Source organism: Gorilla gorilla, chromosome 9, assembly GCF_029281585.2.
Source record: "Gorilla gorilla gorilla isolate KB3781 chromosome 9, NHGRI_mGorGor1-v2.1_pri, whole genome shotgun sequence".
In the NCBI taxonomy this organism is placed as follows: domain Eukaryota; kingdom Metazoa; phylum Chordata; class Mammalia; order Primates; family Hominidae; genus Gorilla; species Gorilla gorilla.
In genome coordinates this window covers 103701764-103724159 of record NC_073233.2, presented here as the reverse complement: position 1 = coordinate 103724159, position 22396 = coordinate 103701764, and the positions used below count along the sequence as shown (strand labels likewise).

At 38.9% G+C, this 22396-nt stretch overlaps 1 protein-coding gene across 9 annotated transcripts in view; it reads right to left on the bottom strand.

Moving 5' to 3' along the window:
• The window catches only part of CEP57 (centrosomal protein 57), a 42976-nt gene extending 20622 nt beyond the window's left edge, over window positions 1–22354 (bottom strand). For 2 of the 9 annotated variants that reach the window (XM_019036886.4, XM_031015791.3), the window contains exons 1-2: window positions 22227–22354; window positions 12713–12869 (exon numbers count right to left, since the gene is read on the bottom strand). In XM_019036886.4, the coding sequence (XP_018892431.1) occupies window positions 12713–12869; window positions 22227–22283 (214 nt within the window). In that variant the 5' untranslated portion in view covers window positions 22284–22354. Of the gene's footprint in view, window positions 1–12712; window positions 12870–17650; window positions 17783–17824; window positions 17945–21078; window positions 21104–21452; window positions 22026–22053; window positions 22177–22226 lie in introns of those variants that run through there. The other 7 variants (XM_004051999.3, XM_055356120.2, XM_019036887.4 and 4 more) reach the window with 6 other exon arrangements.
• Between the last annotated feature and the right edge of the window lie 42 nt (window positions 22355–22396).

The window sequence follows — 22396 nt, the reverse complement described above, 5'->3', positions numbered from 1 at the left end:
ACTGCAGTAAATGTAGAAGACTGAGAAAAAAACACACTGAAAAATAACCAATAATCCTATTACCCAAAGATAATGACTGTCATTTGGTTATTTAAATTTTTTCCTATATGTGTAAAATAAATTGAGACAAAACACATGTAGGTTTTTCCACTTTAGCATTATTAAATAGTGAGAATTCCCTCAGGCAATCAGTCTTAAAAGATTTTCTAATGATCAATAATTAAAAACTAAAAAGTTACTGGGTCAAAGAAGAATCATAGCCATTCTAATGAGAAAAATATACTACTTCTAGTTATTTTCCATTTCCATCAAAGTATAAATCTTTTCATATATGTTATTGGCTAATTTTCTCCCTTTCATGAATTTCCTTTGCCCATTTTTCTATGGGAAAAAGTTTTCTTCATTTTATTATCTGCCTTTAATTCTAGTTTTGATGTACAGATGTTTTGATTTTTCACAGAGGTATACCTAATTCTTTCCCATCACTTTTTTTTTTGTTTGTTTTAATTATACTTTAAGCTCTAGGGTACATGTGCTCAACATGCAGGTTTGTTACATACGTATACATGTGCCATGTTGCTGTGCTGCACCCATTAACTCATAATTTACATTAGGTATATTTCCTAATGCTATCCCTACCCCCTCCCCTCCAACCCACGACAGGCCCCGGTGTGTGATGTTCCCTACCCTGTGTCCAAGTGTTCTCATTGTTCAATTCCCACCTATGAGTGAGAACATGTGGTGTCTGGTTTTCTGTCCTTGCGATAGTTTGTTCAGAATGATGGTTTCCAGCTTCATCCATGTCCCTACAAAGGACATGAACTCAATCTTTTTTACAGCTGCATAGTATTCCATGGTGTATATGTGCCACATTTTCTTAATCCAGTCTTGATGGACAGTTAGGTTGGTTCCAAGTCTTTGCTATTGTGAACCGTGCCTCAATAAACATTCATGTGTATGTGTCTTTATAGCAGCATGATTTATAATCCTTTGGGTATATGCCCAGTAATGGGATGGCTGGGTCAAATGGTATTTCTAGTTCTAGATACTTGAGGAATCGCCACACTGTCTTCCACAATGGTTGAACTAGTTTACGATCCCACCAACAGTGTAAAAGTATTCCTATTTCTCCACATCCTCTCAAGCACCTGTTGTTTCCTGACTTTTTAATGATCGCTTTAATGGCTCAGGATCGTCTTGGTAATGTGGGCTCTTTTTTTAGTGCTGTATGAACTTTAAAGTAGTTTTTTCCAATTCTGTGACAGAAGTCATTGGTAGCTTGATGGGTATGGCATTGAATCTATAAATTACCTTGGGCAGTATGGCTATTTCCACGATATTGATTCTTCCTATCCATGAGTATGGAATGTTCTTCCATTTGTTTGTATCCTCTTTTATTTCATTGAGCAGTGGTTTGTAGTTCTCCTTGAAGGGGTCCTTCACATCCCTTGTAAGTTGGATTCCTAGGGATTTTATTGTCTTTGAAGCAATTGTGAATGAGAGTTCACTCATGATTTGGCTGTGTGTCTGTTATTGGTGTATAAGAATGCTTGTGATTTTTGCACATTGATTTTGTATCCTGAGACTTTGCTGAAGTTGCTTATCAACTTGAAGAGATTTTGGGCTGAGACGATAGGGTTTTCTAAATATACAACCATGTCATCTGCAAACAGGGACAATTTGACTTCCTCTTTTCCTAACTGAATACCCTTTACTTCTTTCTCCTGCCTGATTGCCCTGGCCAGAACTTCCAACACTATGTTCAATAGGAATGGTGAGAGACGGCATCCCTGTCTTGTGCCAGTTTTCAAAGGGAATGCTTCCAGTTCTTGCTCATTCAGTATGATATTGGCTGTGGGTTTGTCATAAATAACTCATATTGTTTTGAGATACGTCCCATCAATACCTAGTTTATTGAGAGTTTTTAGCATGAAGGGCTGCTGAATTTTGTTGAAGGCCTTCTCTGCATCTACTGAGATAATCATGTGGTTTCTGTCTTTGGTTCTGTTTATATGATGAATTACGTTTATTGATTTGTGTACGTTGAACCAGCCTTGCATCCCAGAGATGAAGCCAACTTGATCTTGGTGGATAAGCTTTTTGATGTGCTGCTGGATTCGGTTTGCCAGTATTTTATTGAGGATTTTTGCATCAATGATCGTCAGGGATACTGGTGTAAAATTCGCTTTTTCTGTTGTGTCTCTGCCAGGCTTTGGTATCAGGATGATGCTGGCTTCATAAAATGAGTTTGGGAGGATTACCTCTTTTTCCACTGATTGGAATTGTTTCAGAAGGAATGGTACCAGCTCCTCTTTGTGCCTCTGGTAGAATTCGGCTGTGAATCCGTCTGGTCCTGGACTTTTTTTGGTTGGCAGGCTATTAATTATTGCCTCAATTTCAGAGCCTGTTATTGGTCTATTCAGGGATTCAACTTCTTCCTGGTTTTGTCTTGGGAGGGTGTATGTGTCCAGTAATTTACCCATGTCTTCTAAATTTTCTAGTTTATTTGCGTAGAGATGTTTGTAGTATTCGCTGATGGTAGTCTGTATTTCTGTGGGCTTGGTAGTGATATCTCCTTCATCATTTTTTATTGCATCTATTTGATTCTTCTCGCTTTACTTCTTTATTAGTCTTGCTAGTAGTCTATCAATTTTGATCTTTTCAAAAAACCAGCTCCTGGATTCACTGATTTTTTGAAGGGTTTTTTGTGTCTCTATCTCCTTCAGTTCTGCTCTGATCTTAGTTATTTCTTGCCTTCTGCTAGCTTTTGAATGTGTTTGCTGTTGCTTCTCTAGTTCTTTTAATTGTGATGTTAGGGTGCCAATTTTAGATCTTTCCTGCTTTCTCTTGTGGGCATTTAGTGCTATAAATTTCCCTCTACACACTGCTTTGAATGTGTCCCAAAGAATCTGGTATGTTGTGTCTTTGTTCTCATTGGTTTCAAAGAACATCTTTATTTCTGCCTTCATTTCATTATTTACCCAGTAGTCATTCAGGAGCAGGCTGTTCAGTTTCCATGTATTTGAGTGGTTTTGAGTGAGTTTCTTAATCCTGAGTTCTAGTTTGATTGCACTGTGGTCTGAGAGACAGTCTGTTATAATTTGTTCTTTTACATTTGCTGAGGAGTGCTTTACTTCCAACTATGTGGTCAGTTTTGGAATAAGTGTGATGTGGTACTGAGAAAATGTATATTCTGTTGATTTGGGGTGGAGAGTTCTGTAGATGTCTATTAGGTTAGCTTGGTGCAGAACCGAGTTCAATTCCTGGATATCCTTGTTAACTTTCTGTCTCGCTGATCTGTCTAATGTTGACAGTGGGGTGTTAAAGTCTCCCATTATTATTGTGTGGGAGTCTGAGTCTCTTTGTAGGTCTGTAAGGACTTGCTTTATGAATCTGGGTGCTCCTGTATTGGGCGCATATATATTTAGGTTAGCTCTTCTTGTTGAATTGATCCCTTTACCATTATGTAATGGCCTTCTTTGTCTCTTTTGATCTAGTCTGTTTTATCAGAGACTAGGATTGCAACCCCTGCCTTTTTTTGTTTTCCATTTGCTTGGCAGATCTTCCTCCATCCCTTTATTTTGAGCCTATGTGTGCCCCAGCACGTGAGGTGGGTCTCCTGAATATAGCACACTGATGGGTCTTGACTCTTGGTATCCAATTTGCCAGTCTGTGTCTTTTAATTGGAGCATTTAGCCTGTTTACATTTAAGGTTAATATTGCTATGTGTGAATTTGATCCTATCATTATGATGTTAGCTGGTTATTTTGCTCGTTAGTTGATGCAGTTTCTTCCTAGTCTCGATGGTCTTTACAATTTGGCATGTTTTTGCAGTGGCTGGTACCGGTTGTTCCTTTCCATGTTTAGTCGTTCCTTCAGGAAATCTTGTAAGGCAGGCCTGGTGGTGACAAAATCTCTCAGCATTTGCTTGTCTGTAAAGGATTTTATTTCTCCTTCACTTACGAAGCTTAGTTTGGCTCGATATGAAATTCTGGGTTGAAAATTCTTTTCTTTAAGAATGTTGAATATTGGCCCCCACTCTCTTCTGGCTTGTAGTTTCTGCCGAGAGATCTGCTGTTAGTCTGATGGGCTTCCCTTTGCGGGTAACCTGACCTTTCTCTCTGGCTGCCCTTAATATTTTTTCCTTCATTTTAACTTTGGTGAATCTGACAATTATGTGTCTTGGAGTTGCTCTCCTTGAGGAGTATCTTTGTGGCATTCTCTGTATTTCCTGAATTTGAATGTTGGCCTGCCTTCCTAGATTGGGGAAGTTATCCTGGATAATATCCTGAAGAGTGTTTTCCAACTTGGTTCCATTCTCCCCGTCAGTTTCAGGTACACCAATCAGAGGTAGACTTGGTCTTTTCTCATAGTCCCATATTTCTTGGAGGCTTTGTTCATTTCTTTTTACTCTTTTTTGTCTAAACTTCTCTTCTCACTTCATTTCATTCATTTGATCTTCAATCACAGATACCCTTTCTTCCACTTGATTGAATCGGCTACTGAGTCTTGTGCATGCGTCATGTAGTTCTCATGGCATGGTTTTCAGCTCCATCAGGTCATTTAAGGTCTTCTCTACGCTGTTTATTCTAGTTAGCCATTCGTCTAATCTCTTTTCAAGGTTTTTAGCTTCTTTGCAATGGGTTCAAACATCTTCCTTTAGCTCAGAGAGGTTTGTTATTACCGATCGTTTGAAGCCTTCTTCTCTCAACTTGTCAAAGTCATTCTCCATCAAGCTTTGTTCTGTTGCTGGCAAGGAGCTGTGTTCCTTTGGAGGAGAAGAGGTGCTCTGATTTTTGGAATTTTCAGCTTTTCTGCCTTGGTTTCTCCACATCTTTGTCGTTTTATCTACCTTTGGTCTGATGATGGTGACATGCAGATGGGGTTTTGGTGTGGATGTCCTTTCTGTTAGTTTTCCTCCTAACAGTCAGGACCCTCAGCTGCAGGTCTGTTGGAGATTGCTGGAGGTCCATTCCAGACCGTTTGCCTGGGTATCACCAACGGAGGCTGCAGAAAAGCAAATATTGCAGAATGGCAAACGTTGCTGCCTGGTCCTTCCTCTGGAGCCTTAGTCTCAGAAGGGCACCTGGCTGTATGAGGTGTCAGTCGGCCCATACTGGGAGGTATCTCCCAGTTAGGCTACTTGGGGGTCAGGGACCCACTTGAGGAGGCAGTCTGTCCGTTCTCAGATCTCAAACTCCGTGCTGGGAGAACCACTACTCTCTTCAAAGCTGTCAGACAGGAATGTTTAAGTCTGCAGAAGTTTCTGCTGCCTTTTGTTCAGCTATGGCCTACCCGGAGAGGTTAGTCTACAGAGGCAGGCAGGCCTCTTTGAGCTACGGTGGGCTCCACCCAGTTCAAGCTTCCAGACCGCTGTTTACCTACTCAAGCTTCAGCAATTGTGGATGCCCCTCCCCCAGCCTCGCTGCAGCCTTGCAGTTGGATCTCAGACTGCTGTGCTAGCAGTGAGTGAGGCTCCATGGGCGTGGGACCCTCAGAGCCAGGCACAGGATATAATCTCCTGGTGTGCCATTTGCTAAGACCATTGGAAAAGCACAGTATTAGGGTGGGAGTGTCCTGATTTTCCAGGTACTGTGTGTCAAGGCTTCCCTCGGCTAGGAAAGGGAATGCCCCAACCCCTTGCGCTTCCCGGGTGAGACAACACCCTGCCCTGCTTCGGCTCATACTCCATGGACTGCACTCACTGTCTGACAAGCCCCAGTGAGATGAACCTGGTATCTCAGTTGGAAATGCAGAAATCACCCGTCTTCTGTGTCACTCACTCTGGGAGCTGTAGACTGGAGCTGTTCCTATTTGGCCATCTTGGAACTGGACCAAGTTGTTCTTTATTTCTCTATTAATTATACCCAGCTTACTTCCAAAAAGCACTTAAAGAAAATGAACATTAAGACTAGGATTTTTTCTCAAATATCTTACAGATTACAGGATGGTTCTTTTGAACTCTGAAAAGCAAGCTGGCTTTGTGGTCACTTTTATGATTGGGTCAGAAGTCATCAGTGCTTTAACAACACAGTCTTGGGTGTGGTGTTTCCTCCCATCATGTTTTCTTTCTTTATATACTTGGACAGTTCTTCCCAACCTCGAGATCAGATAAACTTTGTATTTTTTAAATTATATTTACAGTTTCATATGTTTACATTTGTTAAGTCATAGAAAAAGTGTTTTTGTATTGAAAGAAAAACTTTAAATGTCAAATTGATCACACACTAAATTCACACATATATATATATTAGATACTGTAACTCTTTGTTACATACACACCCTAAGACAGTTTCAGATCTTTCTTCTATTCTGGATTCCTTAATATTAGGGAATTAGTGCCAGTGTTTCAATTACTAAAATTTCATAAACATTGATTCTAACAGTAACCTATATTATATAAATCTTAAAATATTTCCAACTAATTATTTAGAATCATTTTGTCTAAACACTAATTTAAACTATACACTAGGTAGGGAGAGCTGCCGTCTTTTAAGAATTGAGTCCTCTTACTCAACCCAAAGTATTCTTGTCCATTTATTAACATAATTTATTCCTTCACCAAATTTTTCAGTGCCTAGGATATTACAGGTCTCAAATAGGAGACTAATACATTTTATTGAAGTCAGCTTATTCTTGCTGGTATGCAATGAGACTACAATATAACTAGAAAAAATGCAGACATGAAACAGACACACACACAGGTAGAAACCTGAAAAATCAACTGAAAAGACACTCAGAACTAAACAGAAGCCTAAATATAAGATTAATAATAAAGGGAACAATTCTTTTATATACCTGCAATAATCAGATAAGTACAATAGAAAAATAAAATTTTAAACGTCCTTTAATATCCATTGAGTTTTCTTAACCTCTTCTGAACCAGAGGCAAATTTACTAAAGACTTTGTAATATCAAACATTTTTTGCACTCCTTCATTAAATTATACCCAACAGTACACAATTTTGCTGATATTTTATTTCTGCACTTATTATTGAAACTGGCTGAACATTTCATTTTTGTTCTTTATGTCAGCAACTGTAGTATCACAAGGATATGCTGGGGTGTGCACTTCGTTTTATGTATTCTTGAATGGCTTACATATCCCTGTTTAAATGTGTAACGTTTTATTGTTTTCTTTTTCAAAAAATTACTGAATAAATGCAGAGGATAATTTAGAAAACACATGATTGAAAAGGAAAAAAATCACACCCATAATCTTACCATCTAGATGTAGTAATTATAAACATTTTATGGAAATTCTATAGATTTTAAAAATGCTTTTATATGTGAGATTGCCCTTTACTATGTCATATTTATTTATATATGAGCACACTTTAAATGCAATTTATAATATTAAGCATTTTCATTAACAATGTATAGCTCTCATTATGTATTCAAGTCTTCATGTATGCACCTCAGTAAGCACATAAAATTGGCTTGAGTTGACTTACCAGAGGTGACTTTTTTTATCCACAGTCTCTTCCTGAGACCACGGGCTGCAGTGTTCCAGTTCTGCTTTGACAACTCTCATCACGCCCAGCTTTTCAAAGTATTCCAGAAGTTGCCTCAGGGGCGCCTAGAGCTTTGTTCTCCAGTCGCTACCCACATTTAAAATTCCATCATCTCTGCTACTATACCCCAACATTTAAGGCTTATACCTAATGCCAAGACTCCTAATACTGTCCCTAAGGTTTTAGGCTTTAGTTCCATCCTTACTGTCCTGGCTTGAAACTCATTTTATTTCTGTACTTGGGTATTTCTCCTTCTCACTTTTAAACTAGGTATTATTTGTTTTTATTTAGTATTACATGAAGCTGCTATTTGCCTATACTAACTGTTTGACAGTAGTACTGCCATCCATCGTTTTTATTTGTATGGTAGTAAACACCTTTGTCAGCTATTTATTTTTTGTTTCATTTTATTTCAGGTTTTACTTAAAAAGCATATATTGGCTTTTGAGTTGACGTAATCACATTTGTCATACCTGATAAATGTCATATTTTTCATTATATTTTCTATTTCCTAATTTTGTTTCCTGAAATTTTTCTTTTATTTTGCTATATGAAGTACAGCACACATCTTTGGAACTGTTTCCCTGACTTACATACCTCTTTTTCTGGGCGTTTCCCCTTACCTCAACATGGCTATACCTACAACTTTACTATCCTTTGACAAATCTGGCTAACTGATCCACAAGGGACACACGCTGAAACCCAGATAATGCTTGCTTGTCTTCTTGGGACTTTTGTCCGAAACGTCAAAGCCAGAACTGGTTCAACTTAAAACTCAGTAATTTTTAGTAATGTTTCCTGCTAGGCAAAAAAAAAGCTCTTTTGTAGCTAGAAAAAATGAAGCTAGTTACAAGCTGAAAAAAAAAAAAGATGGAAAGTGCTAGCCATGTTTGAGTCCCTAATGTTCTTCAAGTCCACCTGGGTCTATTTATTGCTTGGGACATTTCTGTCATTAACATAAACACAGGTTTATGTTGTTGTAGATTAAGGGGCGGGGGGGGGGGCCAAACCTGTAATATGCATCTTTGATTTCTCTAATATTGCTGTCTTGGTAGTTCTCCACCTTTCTGACTTTTCCTACTTTTTAGTTTACTGTTTAAATGGTGGTATTTTCCAAAGCCCTTTTCTCCCTCTACTTTCTTTTTCTGGAGAAACCCCTCTATACTCATAGGCTTCATCCACTACTGTATCCTTGATGATGTCTGAGTTCATTAGTAGTGTTCTCTATTATACTTGACTTTTTAATTTTCATTTGCTTAGTATTCATCTCCATCTAATTCACAGGCATCTCAAATTTGATACAGCCAAAATTATATCAATTCCTCTAAGTATGCTTTTTTTGTGTCATCTGTCCTAATCATACCCCTAATCATCTACACTAGAAATCTTAGACTCAAAGATTTCTCCATCTTCCTCATTCCCCACAACAAAATATGCATAAATCTTTCCTTAATCAGTCTCCTGTTCTGTCTTGTTGCTTCAGTTTAGACTTACTTCTGATGTAAACCTCAGTCCCTCAAGCATATAGACCACATACAATGTGTGAAGCACTCTGCAAGGCGTGAAGACCGTCTTTGGCCTCAAGGAGCTATCATCTAGATTCTGGAACAAATGCTACTATCTACATTCTCCTCACACCTGGTAAAAAAGTATTTATGTGAACAAAATACTACTCTGGACATACTCATATCCTTGATTACAGTGGTTCTCAAAATATGGGGCATAGGCACATTGAGGGCAGAGCTCATGAGGCCTTTCCCAGGGCCTGTGAGGTCAACACTATTTTCATAATACTATTAATAGTAAGACTTCGCTTTTTGCACTGTGTTGAAGTTTGCCAATGATCATGCAAAAGCAATGTTGGGTAAAATTCCTAATTTTAGCTCAAATCAAGGTAGTAACACTAAACTACTATTTTAGGCATTGTATTCTTCACTGTCATAAATTCCCAGTAAGAAAAAACTAAGCCACAATGTCCTTGATGAAGCAATAAAAATCATGTCAGGTTTGCCGGGCACGGTGGCTCACACCTGTAATCCCAGCACTTTGGGAGGCTGAGGTGGGCGGATCACGAGGTCAAGAGATAGAGACCATCCTGGCCAACATGGTGAAACCCTGTCTCTACTAAAAATACAAAAATTAGCCAGGTGTGGTGGCATGTGTCTGTAATCCCAGCTACTCGGGAGGCTGAGGCAGGAGAATTGCTTGAACCTGGGAGGCAAAGGTTGTAGTGAGCCAAGATCATGCCACCGCACTCCAGCCTGGGTGACAGAGTGAGACTGTCTCAAAAAAAAAAAAAAAAAAAAAAGTCACGTTTATAAACCTTTCACATGCTGTACTCTTGTTGAACTTTTCTTCTTATAGAACTGTGCTCATTCTTTAAAACTCAGATTATCTATTATTTCGTTTTTCCTCTGAGAGGTTTTCCTCTCCTTTAACCTCCCCAACACACTTATCCCTATCCCCAACAAATGTCTTTTCTGAACTCTCTTGGTCTTTGTTCGTATCTCACAGCCTTTATTTTTTTTCTGGGTGAGAAGGGGATAGTGATTTCTGTGTCTTTCCTTCCCATTTGGAAAGTAAGTATCGTTGGATTAAAACACTATAAAAGGATAATGGATTGTAATGATTATCCTGGGACATTGCTTAAACGGTTCACCGCATCATGCTCTAAAGGCATAAAAGCTTAAAGGTTACTTTTTTATCTTGTTTATTTCTCCTCTCCATCTCCTCCCTGCTTGTCTCACTTCTCTTTTATTCCTTAAAACCACTGATGTTGCACTCAAGCAGAATTTAGCTCTATTAGTAACGTGCTGTGCTAAAATTTTTCTGATTCTCGGTGAATAAATCTGCCTTAATATTTCTTATTCTTTGCTAGTAATTTGTCATTTTTTTGAACTTTTTAAAAGTTTCCTTTCATGGGTGTAAAGATCAGAACTAGATACAATATTATAGTTGAAGGATTAATATCTAATTCTTAGATTTTGTGTTCCTGTTAGAACTTTGTAAATGGATATTTTGTTTTGTGCTTATTTTTGAATAAGAAACTTACTGCAGCTGATTTTTGCTCTACTGTGGGCTTCACTTTTTCTCTTTTTTTTGCTTTTTAAAATCTATGTTGTTTGAATGTCATGCAACTTAATTTTCTTAAATTGCCAACCTGCTATACTCTGATGTGTAGAACCTTATCAGTTGCTTTAACCATTAATTAAATTAACCATTAATTAAATTAAATGGTTAAATTAATTTAACCATTAATTAAAAATTAAGACACAGTATCTTATAATAAAGAGGCTTCTAGGTTCGTGATTATAGAGTACTAAAATTCTTAAAAGACATCACACTATTTAGTTACATTTATTTCAGTAAACACTTTTCAGCACCCATTATAGGTTAGGATTTAAGCTGGTATTTGGATATCATTACCTACTTGGTATTTTACTGTACAATCAGTCCAGTTTACAAAACAGGTTCATTCTGAGATTTTTAGGATACTTACAACATATATCCCAACTGAAACAAAAAAAGTTCCTCAACTAATTTACAAATGCCTGTTTAGCCTACGATGTCAAAAATATTTCTTTTACCTAGAGAATCATTAACACATAGAATTGTTGCAATATTAGTGATTAAACACAACTTTCAAAAAAAGGAAATGCCACAGCATCCCAAATAAAGCAAAGACATTTCATTTAAACTTCACACAAAGTATGAGGTAGGTGTATTTTAAAAGATACAGATGAAGAAACATCTAAAAGACGATTAACAAATTCAATATCAAAACCATCTTTTCATTATCTGAGTGGGCCCAATCTGATAACATAACCAGAAAATTTTCTCCCGCTGTGGTTAGAGAAATGTAACAGCAGAACTCAGAGAGATTTGAAACATAAGAGACTTGGCCAGGCGCGGTAGCTCATGCCTGTAATCCCAGCACTTTGGGAGGCCAAGGCGGGATCATGAGGTCCAGAGATTGAGACCATCCGGGCCAACATGGTGAAACCTCGTCCCTACTAAAAATACAAAAACTAGCTGGGCGTGTCTGTAGTCCCAGCTACTCAGGAGGCTGAGGCAAGAGAATAGCAATACCTTGAATCCAGGAGGCGGAGGTTGCAGTGAGCCGAGATCCCGCCACTGCACTCCAGCCTGGTGACAGAGTGAGACTCTGTCTCCAAAAAAACAATAAAAAATAAAAAAAAAAGAGAAACATGAGAGACTACCTACTGTTACCGTAGGAGACCATAAGAAAAACATGAAGGAAGGAGGACAGTTTCTAGGAGCAAAGACTGTCCTCAAGTAAAAGTCTGCAAGGCAACAGAATCTCAGTACTGCAATGACAAGGAACTGAATTTGGCTAAGAATCTTAATGAGCTTGGAAGCAGATCTTCCCCAGAGCCTCTAGTAAAGAACAGGGCCCCAAGCAAAGCCTTGATTTCAGCCTTGTAAGGCTCTAAACAGAGGACCCAGATGAATCTACACAGATTTCCGACCTACAGAAAACTGAGATAACAAATATTTAAAGCTAAGTTCACGGCAATTTGTTAAGGCAACAAGAAAACTAATACAGATGGCAGGTTCCAGGAACAAATGTATTTCAAAGTAGCCAGAGCAAAGGATGGGAAAGGAACAAACAGAAGACAAGTTAGGGATGAAGCTGGTGAGGCATATAGGGTCTAGGTTATGAAAAATTAAGAATTTATTATGTAAGCTATGAAGAGATGCTAAAACTTTAATTTTGTGGGAGAGATGATGGATAATGACAAATGAGAGAAATGTTGTTAACTGGGGATGAGGAGGAGAAAACAGGCAGGGAGATTAATGAGGAATGTACTATGAACATCTGGGCTACAGATGATGAAAGCCTGAACCAAAGCAATGAGAACATAAAAAGGCAGAAAAAACAGTATGCTTTTGGTATATTTCAGAAGCAAAAAAAGGTCTTCATTCCGGACTAATAGTGGGGATTACAGAGCAGTCACTGATGACTCAAAGTGTTTTAGCATCAGTAATTTGGTGGATGATGATGTTCAACAATCAATATAAGGAATACAAGAAAAGCATAATATTTTCTGGGGGCTAAAACTGGAAGCAAAGGGGAAATATATTTTCCTCTAATGGCAAAATAATGGAGGACAAAGTTAAGAATTTTAAAGCAGCAAGAAAACACAAATAACATTTATTTCGTTAGGCTCGATTACCTCTGCTGTTGCTTTCTGGATAGGCAAGTGTAGGCTTACTTGGGGAGCGTCGTAGATCACTATTAAGGAAAGGCTTATCCGAAGGATATACTACATATGGAGATGAAGAATGCCGAACCATGCTTCCATTAGACCTTGATGGCTCAGCAAAGCTGTTCTAAAAAATAAAGACACAAATTACCTTTCAAAAGTGTGAACCACAAATAGCAGATTTAAATCACAAATATTTATGACTGAGATTGACTGTCCATACAGACAACAGAAAAAATCCACTGACTAGAAACAATACAATTCAATCATTAAAGAAATACAACTTTTAAAGTGTTTCATATTAGTCTGAATATAGCCATATGCCAGACACAAGAAGAAAATAATGTTCATACAACTTGAATACAAATGCTGTGCAGAAATACTTAAATGATACAATGAATGTAAATACCGCAGTTAAAAATATATACTGTGAAATATACGTTCAGAAAAATAAAAACATTATTTTTACAGGACCAGAAACTGCTACAAATGACTGAATTACTCTATTCCCCATCAACAAACTACTACTTGAATATATATAGTATTCAAAACTCCAGAAAGAAAATAAGGCACTGTCCTTGCCTCAAATACTTTACATTTAATTAACAAAAAAGAAAATAATTAGAAAACATTAAGGCCCATCAAACACTCAAACATAAAACTTTATTTCCACAGTACACCATTCTGTCATGAATGAGATTCTGTTAAATTTAGGATTCCACATAATAATTTCAACCCAGGAGATGCTAACTGTGGAGTTTTATTTGTTGTAGGCGACTTCCTACTGACAGATGGTCCTAGACTGGGGGAAGTAACTAAGAAGCTGAGGGCTAAGGTGGACTGCCAGCTATTCAAAATGTTCAGTCATCCACTTTCCTTCCTCAAACGGCCACAGCAAACTATGTTTTTCAATTCTTACCTTTGAAGATTTACATTTACCAGAATAATCCGTGTTCATAAAAGTACAAGAGCACAATGAATATTTAAAACAGTAAACAATCTCCTGAAACAAAGGCTATCGAAATACCTGCACTGTATTTAAATCTTATTTAAAATTAAAGATTTTACTTCCATGTTAAAAATCATGCAAATTTCCAGGTGATTTAAGAAAACAAATATAAAACATTTTCTATTTATATAAATATAAAACACACTATGGCTATGACAATCAAAAGTGGGGACAAAGAGCTTAGGAGGGTAGGGCCAAGTCTTAAAAGTGGTACTCAAATAAGTAAGTGCTAAATCTACTATAGTATGTTCATATATAACAAAGACTAGTATTTGTCATTTTCCAAACTTAATGGCAAATTGGCATCTGGTTTTACAGGTAACTGGAAAATAGGATGAGTTTTCAATTCTTTATAATATTGTCAAAGGTCTTGCAAAGCATCCTCAATTACTGCATAGCTTAATTTTAAATGTCACAGAGAACCTCAAGTTTTCATTGGTTATTTACAACCCACCAGAATCCTATCATTTAATATTCAAAAATATTAAGTGACTTGCCGACCACCCTCTGCCCAGTCAGGGGAATCCCATTAACTATGTGATTAACTAACAAACTAGTTCCCCAAATGGAACTACCTCTGTTCTACATTTTGTATGTTAGTGGGCTTGCCCTTTACTATTTTATATCACTCCTCATGACATATACATTTTTATTATCTGTATGCCCTGTGGTAGAATAAAAAATATATTTAGTCTTTTGTCCTTGGTTTCAGATACAGATTCAAAAACTCCTAGAATTTCTTAAGTGATAGGGTATCCTTGTTAGGCTGATGAAGGGACTCAAGGTAGGGCGCCTAGATAGCTTCAGGTTTGAAGGCATCTTCTGGAAGCTGGTTGCCAGAAAAACTAACCACTAGATTATAAAGAGCTACAGATTTCAGCCAGGCATGGTGGCTCATGCCTGTAATCCCAGCACTTTGGGAGGCCGAGCTGGGCGGATCACTTGAGGTCAGGAGTTCGAGACCAGCCTGGCCAACATGGTGCAACTCTGTCTCTATCTAAAATACAAAAAAATTAGTCAAGTGTGGGGGTGTGCCCTGTAATCCCAACTACTCAGGAAGCCAAGGCAGGAGAATCACTTGAACCCAGGAGGTGGAGGTTGTGGTGAGCCAAGATTGGGCCACTGCACTACAGCCTAGGCAACAGAGTGAGACTCCGTCTGTGTGTGTGTGTGTGTGTTGGGAGGGGGGTGGGGTGGGGGGGAAGAGTCACAAATTTCAGCCCTAGGCCCTGACCTTAGGGGAGGTAAGGGACTGAGATTGAGCCCAGTGACCAGCGGACGATAATTTACTCAATTATGTATTTATGTAATGAAAGCTCAATGAAAACTCTTGAATAATGAGGTTTGGGGAGCTTCTAGATTGTTGAACATACTGATATGCTGGGAAGGTGCTACACCAGAGGATACAGAAGCCCTTTCACACCTTGCCCTATGTCTCCTCCATTTGGCTGTTTCTGAGTTGTGTCCTTTATAAAACTGAAATTGCTTAAGAACAGTCTTTCCTGAGTACTGTGAGCTGTTCTTGGAAAGCTGCAGGAATCCCTTAATTTGTAGTCAGCTGAGCAGAAATGCAGATGCTCTGCGAACTCTGACTGACTTGGGGGCAGGCAGTCTTGTGAAACGGAGCCCCTTAATGTATGGGGGTCTGAGCAACATCTGGGCAGTGTCAGAATTAAAATAATTGTAGGACACCCAGTTGGTGTAGAATTTTTGCTGGAGAAGTTAAGTTCTAATAAAGGAGTTTTATTATGTTCAATAAATCTGTTGAATATTAACTATACATTTCCTCCGCAAAACAGGAAACTGCACATTACTTATAAAAGATTATCCTTTTCAACAAAATTACTACAACCCTTTAAGAGATCACCAAAAGCTTTTGGGCTTCTTTATATTTAACAAATAGCACAAATATCATAGGAAGGCTGCGTAGAAAGGAGCCCAATTCTAACTCCCAATCCACTAATCTTTCCATGACCCTAAGCATTCAGTAAAAATTATTCCAACCAAAATATGATTGTAGGAGAAACTTTCAGGATTAAAGGCAAAATGTTTAACCTGATCACTAGCTTTTCCTGCAGCCTTTAGTTGTTAGGGCAAATATCTCATTTAGGAACACATAATTCAAATATTTATTGAACATCTTTTATGACACTGTGTGAAGTATGAAGCATAATTTAAAAATGCATATTACTTGCTTTATAAGTGGCACATGCAACACAGCTGCAAGATATTACCTAGCTAAAACTCAAATACAAAAGAGTAGGTGGGAACTGGTAAATTGGATGTAATAGAGACTAAGTGCAAATTAAATTCAGATGCATTCAACAGAACACTGCTTCAAAACAGTATGGTAAAGGAAGGTCTTTATTAGTGCTGAAATCGATACTGGGTCTTGTAGATTGACATGTATTCTGATAGGCAAGCTAGAAATGGATATGAAAGGCAATTATTTCCAGGTTAATGAATACATCAGTTTAGCTGAAAAAAAGTTTGTGTACACATGTTGAGGAAATAAAATTGGAGAAGTCAAGGTCCAATGGTGGAGGAACATGATGTAGAGCTCTGAGCAGTGCAATCAATGCAACAGTTCCAAACTAAACATCAATATGATCGTCAACAAATGTAGAAAAGCATTCAATAAAATTCAACATCCAGTCATTATTTTTTAAAAAACTTACTTCCTTATGATAATATGAAGTTTTACAAGAAAAGATGGCAAACATACTTAATGGTGGAAAATTTGAAATATTCCTTTTAAAATCAGGAGTAAGACAAAGACACCTACATCAATTCTAGTCAACATTGTACTTCATTTCCCTAGTCTGCACACTAAGAAAAAAAAAAAAGAATAACAGCTATTAAGACTGAAAAGGAAGAATCCCAATTTCGTATCATGACTGACTAAATAGAACAAAACAAAAAATCCTCAATTATGAGAATTAAGTCTGGAAGACCGCTGAGTAAAATAGATATGTAAGAGTCAGTAATTTTATATATTAGAAAATGCAACTTATGAAAATATATATCACACAATTAAAAACTAGAAATAAACTGAACAATATACAAGACATGAAATTATACAAGTACTGAAAAACGTTAAAGTTCTAAATAAATGGAGTAACATAACATTCAGACAGAAGGGTCAATATCCTAAACGTATCAGTTACACCCAATTAAGCTAGAAATTCAATAAAATCTAAATCAAAATTCCAACAGCAGGTTCCAGAATTTCTACTGAAGAAAAGCAAAGGACCAACAATAGCTAATATTTCTCTTGAGTAACAAGGAGGTAAATGACCCCCCACCTCCAAGTGGGTATATAAGTAGGAGAGACAAATACAACAAAGGGACAAAGAGCCAGGTAACACACCCATACACATATGGAAATGAACATATTGCAAACCATTGGGGATAGGATGAATTTTCAACAAGTAGTGTGGGGACAATTGTGTATTTTAAGTAAAACCATTACATTGGATCCCTATCTCACAGCATACAAACTAATTTCAAGTAAATTAAGGACATAAAAGGCTCCAACTTTAAAATAAGTAGGAAAAAAATATAGAAGAATACAACCAAGGCCTTGGAGAAAGGAAGAATTTCTTAAACAGAAATCACTAATTATAAAAAGACTAACAAATTTTACATTAAAAGTAACAACAACTATTAATCGAAAGATATCAAAGACCAGCCAAGATGTCTCTGGAACAGTCTTAACAGACTGATAATTAACATCCACTATATATATATATATATATATATATATATGCACACACATACATATATACAGGCAACCCAACTGAAAAACAGGCAAAGGACATGAACAGGTATTTCACAGAAGAACACACACACACACACACGACTAGTAAAGGTTCGAAAAAAACAGGGTGCATACTCACCAATGATAAGAGGTGCACAAATCAGAAAATAGGATACCATTTCACACACACAGCAAAAATTTACAAGTGGGACGATACCATCCATTTAAGAGGACATAAAATAAAGAGGGTTGTTGGTATAATCACTTGGTAAAACAATTTAGTATGACCGAGTAAAGCTGAAGACGCACATACTCTGTGAAACAGATAATTCATTCAGTTATATTTGCTGAACGATTTTCTCTCTCTTCTTTCTTGAAAATGATATGGGTTGAGTCACAGTACATAATCCATGACCCACTACTGAGCTGTAATCCAGAGCCCAGCCTCTGGTCTGAAAAAAAAAAAAAAAATCACTGCTCTAGAGTTGCCCCTTGCAAACTTTTTCTCTCAGGACCCCTTTACACTCTAAAAGATTTAATGAAAAGAATGGCACTATTTTACATTTCTGCAGATCTCTTTAATGTTTGCTTTAAAAAAAGAATGCTGGATTCTCTTATCTAGTTCTGCATTCGCTCTGTTGGATATGTTATTTTGTTTGACTTATTAAAGAAGATCTAGTCTACCACAAACGTGGTCATTACAGAAGGATCTTGTAGACTCTGAGAGGGTCTTGGAGATCTCCAAGGGTTGTGAGACCATACTTCGAGAACTGCACTCTAGAGAAACATTTGCCATGTACAGCATATAACAATGAATACAAGATTGTTTCTAATATCTGGCAAACAAATGAACAGCAAAACCCATTAAATCCAAAGCCCATTAAGATACTGTCATTTACCAGCTAGATAACTTTGACTCAACCTCTCTGTGCCTCATTTTGCTCATTTGAAAAAGGAAATATTAATGCCAATCTCAGAAGGTTATTGTGAGGATTAAATGAGTTAATGCATGAAAAGGGGCTTTAAGGATTATGCCTGCCAGACAGTCCTATATAAATACCATACATTATAATCTTAAAATACGTGGTAGTGGGTGGGTGTGGGAAGGAGAAAGAAGACACAAAGAGGAACATGAAGGTATTCATTTTATTATTCTTAAAAAGTAAATCTTATATTTAATATTATAAAATGTATGATAGCCATAAAACATTTTTAAGGGAAATTAATATGGAGCTACTGTGCAGCTTGGTCGAAGGACCTATCTAAAAAGTCAGAGGGACAAATCAAGAGATTAGGTCATTAATCACCAAGGTTATTGTGAAAATATTACAAGGCTGACATGAAAGACATTCTTGTGTATTTCAACACAATGCTGCCCATACTTCCATATGGAATTAATTTCATTATGCCCAATCATAGCTGCTTTCCTGCCTTTTCCACCAGTCGAAGTTTATCAATTCAAGAGCAATCACTCAATAAACGTTACCTAGACCTAACTGAAACCTATCGCCCTACTTCCATGCTGTTCACATTTGAGATTTACATGGTCACTGCTTCCCAAAGACGGTTATTTATGAATCTACTTGTTAAAAATCTTTGCCTGTAAAGCATCTCAATGTACTTATAACTAGCTCCGTATGGGTTTATCAATGTAGAAAACAGTTGAATATAACAGTTGTTAATCTTCATAACCGTGAAATCTGAATACGAGTTGTGTTCTCAGTTCATGGTATAGTTTTAACAAGTTTTTTTTTTTTTTAATGTTGCCTACTGTTAAGATTAGCTGCTTGATAAGCTAAGTGCTTTTCCAACGCTGTTGGAAATGGCAGCCTTATTTCTGATGGGACATCTAAGCAGGACATTTTCTTACGCACCAAGAAACCAACTAAATTTAGTCATTTTTGTTTTGAGAAACAGTAACTTCCAAAATAGACATTTTGATGTAGCAGATTGAGTTATGGTTGTTATACTTCGATTTGTGGAGGTTCCTAGATATTCTTAGTGTACCCTTGATATTTAGAATCCTACTAAAGCTGAGCTTAGCACAAAAAAAAATATGCTTTCCTAATGAACAGTCTTTGGTATTTCTGTCAAGGGTACCGTATAAGTACTAACAGCTGACTATATCCCAGTGCCAATGCTCACCTAGGTGTCCTTGGCATAGTGCAGCTCAATTAAACGTTTATTTAATATTTTATTTTACAGAGACAGGGTCGCTCTGTCGCCCAGGCTGGAGAGCAGTGTGGCACTATCATACCTCACTTCAGCCTCAGTGATCCTCCCGCCTCAGCCTCACTAGTAGCTGGTATTACAGGCATGAGCCACGCACCCAGACTCAATTCAACATTTGTAAGAGTATTCCTTGTTCGGTCTCCAAGTGCTTAACTTTTGAGAGCCGTGAAAAACCCTCTTCTCCCAAGTTTAATCACATCTCCTATAAAATCTCATCCATCTGCTGACACTTCCAATAGTTTTTTACTTTTTTCTTTTACTGACCTAATCCTGAATAACCTTAAATTGCTGCTTTCCTTACTTCTCCTTAACTTCCCCAGACCTCTCTGCAAACTTCTAATTCCCATTCGGCTGAAACACTGTAATACTTCTAGTTCCATTATTACAAATTCTAACAAGTCTCCAAAAGCTGAAACTGACTTCTCCAAGGTGACCAGACTTTCTTAGCGTTTCCAACTCTTTCCCCCTAGATCCTAGAAAATAACTTTACCCTGATACTCTTCTAGTTCCTTCCCTCACCATCCTTCTTTTTTCACGTTTTTACCTACGTTTCCAATTCGCCTCATCCAGCTCTACCTCCGTATTACTTCTTCTCATTCCGAACTATCTCAAGTTTCCTAAAAGCACCTCCTGTTCTAGCACATACTCCAAAATTCCCGCACTGCCTTTTTCTCCTTTCTCTACTCTTGGGACAAGCAATCACAATTCCTTCGACACGCAACTAGCGCCATCTTCCCTTCTAGGAAACCTTCTCTAGCCTACCCAAGCACTGTTAATCACTCCCCTCTAGATTATTCTACTACGGTAGCACTTCCTAAACTGTACTGCGCAGTAATCACCAATTACGTGTAGTTTCTCTTCAGTGTTTTTCTCCTTCAAAGCAGGGTTTCTATTCTATTCATTTGGACCCTAACAGTATGCCAGGCATCGAACATTTGCTAACTGGAGAAATAAGAGCTCCAACATTTACTTCCTATCAAAGCTTTCCAATGCCGCGGTTTTCAAAAACCTAAGCATTCGACACTCCAATTTGAGAAATACCAGTGAATACCAGTGACTAAACTGGATGGTGACATTTGATGAGGCAAAAACAATATTTAAAATCAATTCCCCCTGTCGCCTCTCCAAAAGGGCATTTCCACATTGAAGTTCCAGTAATTCTAGGTGACAGGAAGCGCGCGTTCTGGCTACGAGTATCACACAACGAAGTTAATGTGGATGGGAGTGGGAGGCACTGCCGGGATAGGAAACAGCATAAGCAACGACTAGTAAGCGCTCGAGAGACGGCGGACTACTATTCTGCAGCTGTCTCTTAAACACACTGGCGCGCCTCACCTGATCTGGCGAGTTTCCTAGAGGGGCCGCTGAACCCACGTGACCAGAAGAGCTACATTTTTGCAGGCCAGGGAGTGGGCAGTTATCCCAGCCGGCCCTTGGGAATGTTAGGCAACCGGGGTTGGTTGCTACGCCAAAAGGTGAATAAGGGCTAGGGAACAGAGGCGGCCAGCCCAGTTTCACTGGGAGCCAGACGGTGCAGCTTCGACACAGGAACAGTGAATGGAAGCTTGGGGAGCGCGGGGCAATCTAGGCGCTCCCACCGTCCTCCAGAATTGCGTCAGAACCTGGACTGACAGCGCCCTGAAACGTGAGGAAACTCAAAGAGGCCCTTAGGACCGACGTGGGGCCCACTCGCGCCAACTGCTTCTTACCGACAAGTGAGAACCAGAAGCCGCAGAGACAGACGCCGCCGCCATCTTTCAGCCTGCCCAGCGGGTCTCCGCACTTCGGGGGCGGTCTAGGTTCTCGTGCTCTTCTCCAAGACTCGGGAGCCGCCCACCAGGGGGGACCCTAGGCTGAACCCCTGATGGAAAAGGGCAAGGGTGCTGGTGCTGGGCTTGGAAACCCCTGCCACACACCCCCTCAGGGCCGCCTACGCTCACAGCTTACACAGAAAGGGCAACACGTCCTAACGGACGTCTTTCCTAGCCAATCAAAACAGCAGACGTCTTTCTGTAGTGGGAGAGAATCCGCCTCTTCCCTGGTGACGTCACAAGGTAGCGCGTAACGGGGCCAGCTGGGGCAGACAACGCCGGGGCTACAGGCCGGCTCTGCGGGGATTCTACGGAGGGGCGGGCCTCCTCCAGTAAGAAGCGTGGGCGAGTAGTGTTGTCGCCAGTGGCAACCGAAGGGAGTAATGGAGATAAAACAAAAGCGAAGGCGAAGTTAAAGCACTCCACGAGTTCCCTCGGATTAAACGCCGGAGAGAGCGTGAATTTGCCTCGGGGACGCCTCTCCAGGTGAAGTACTTACCTTTTGGCCAATAACAAATAGGATTAGGAGGGACTTAACGATTTAGTCCAATAGAAAGCAAGGGAAAAAAGTTAAGGCAGAGAACGAGCCTTTCGCGAACATTTGCCCAATTGGATTGGGGCGCTCTCAGCCAAACCTGGGACTGGCTGTTAGAAATAGCCGCGACCGCAGACCTTTGGGCGGGGCAGGTTCAAAGCGGATTTCGCGCGCTGAGAGCTCCGGGATGTCATTGGCCGGCGACATCCTCCCTTTGTGGGCACTTCCTGCGTCGCGGAAGTTGGGAGTTGGGAGGAGCCATCGAATGACGCGGTGGCCTTCGCAGCCAATCAGGGATGGGAAAGGG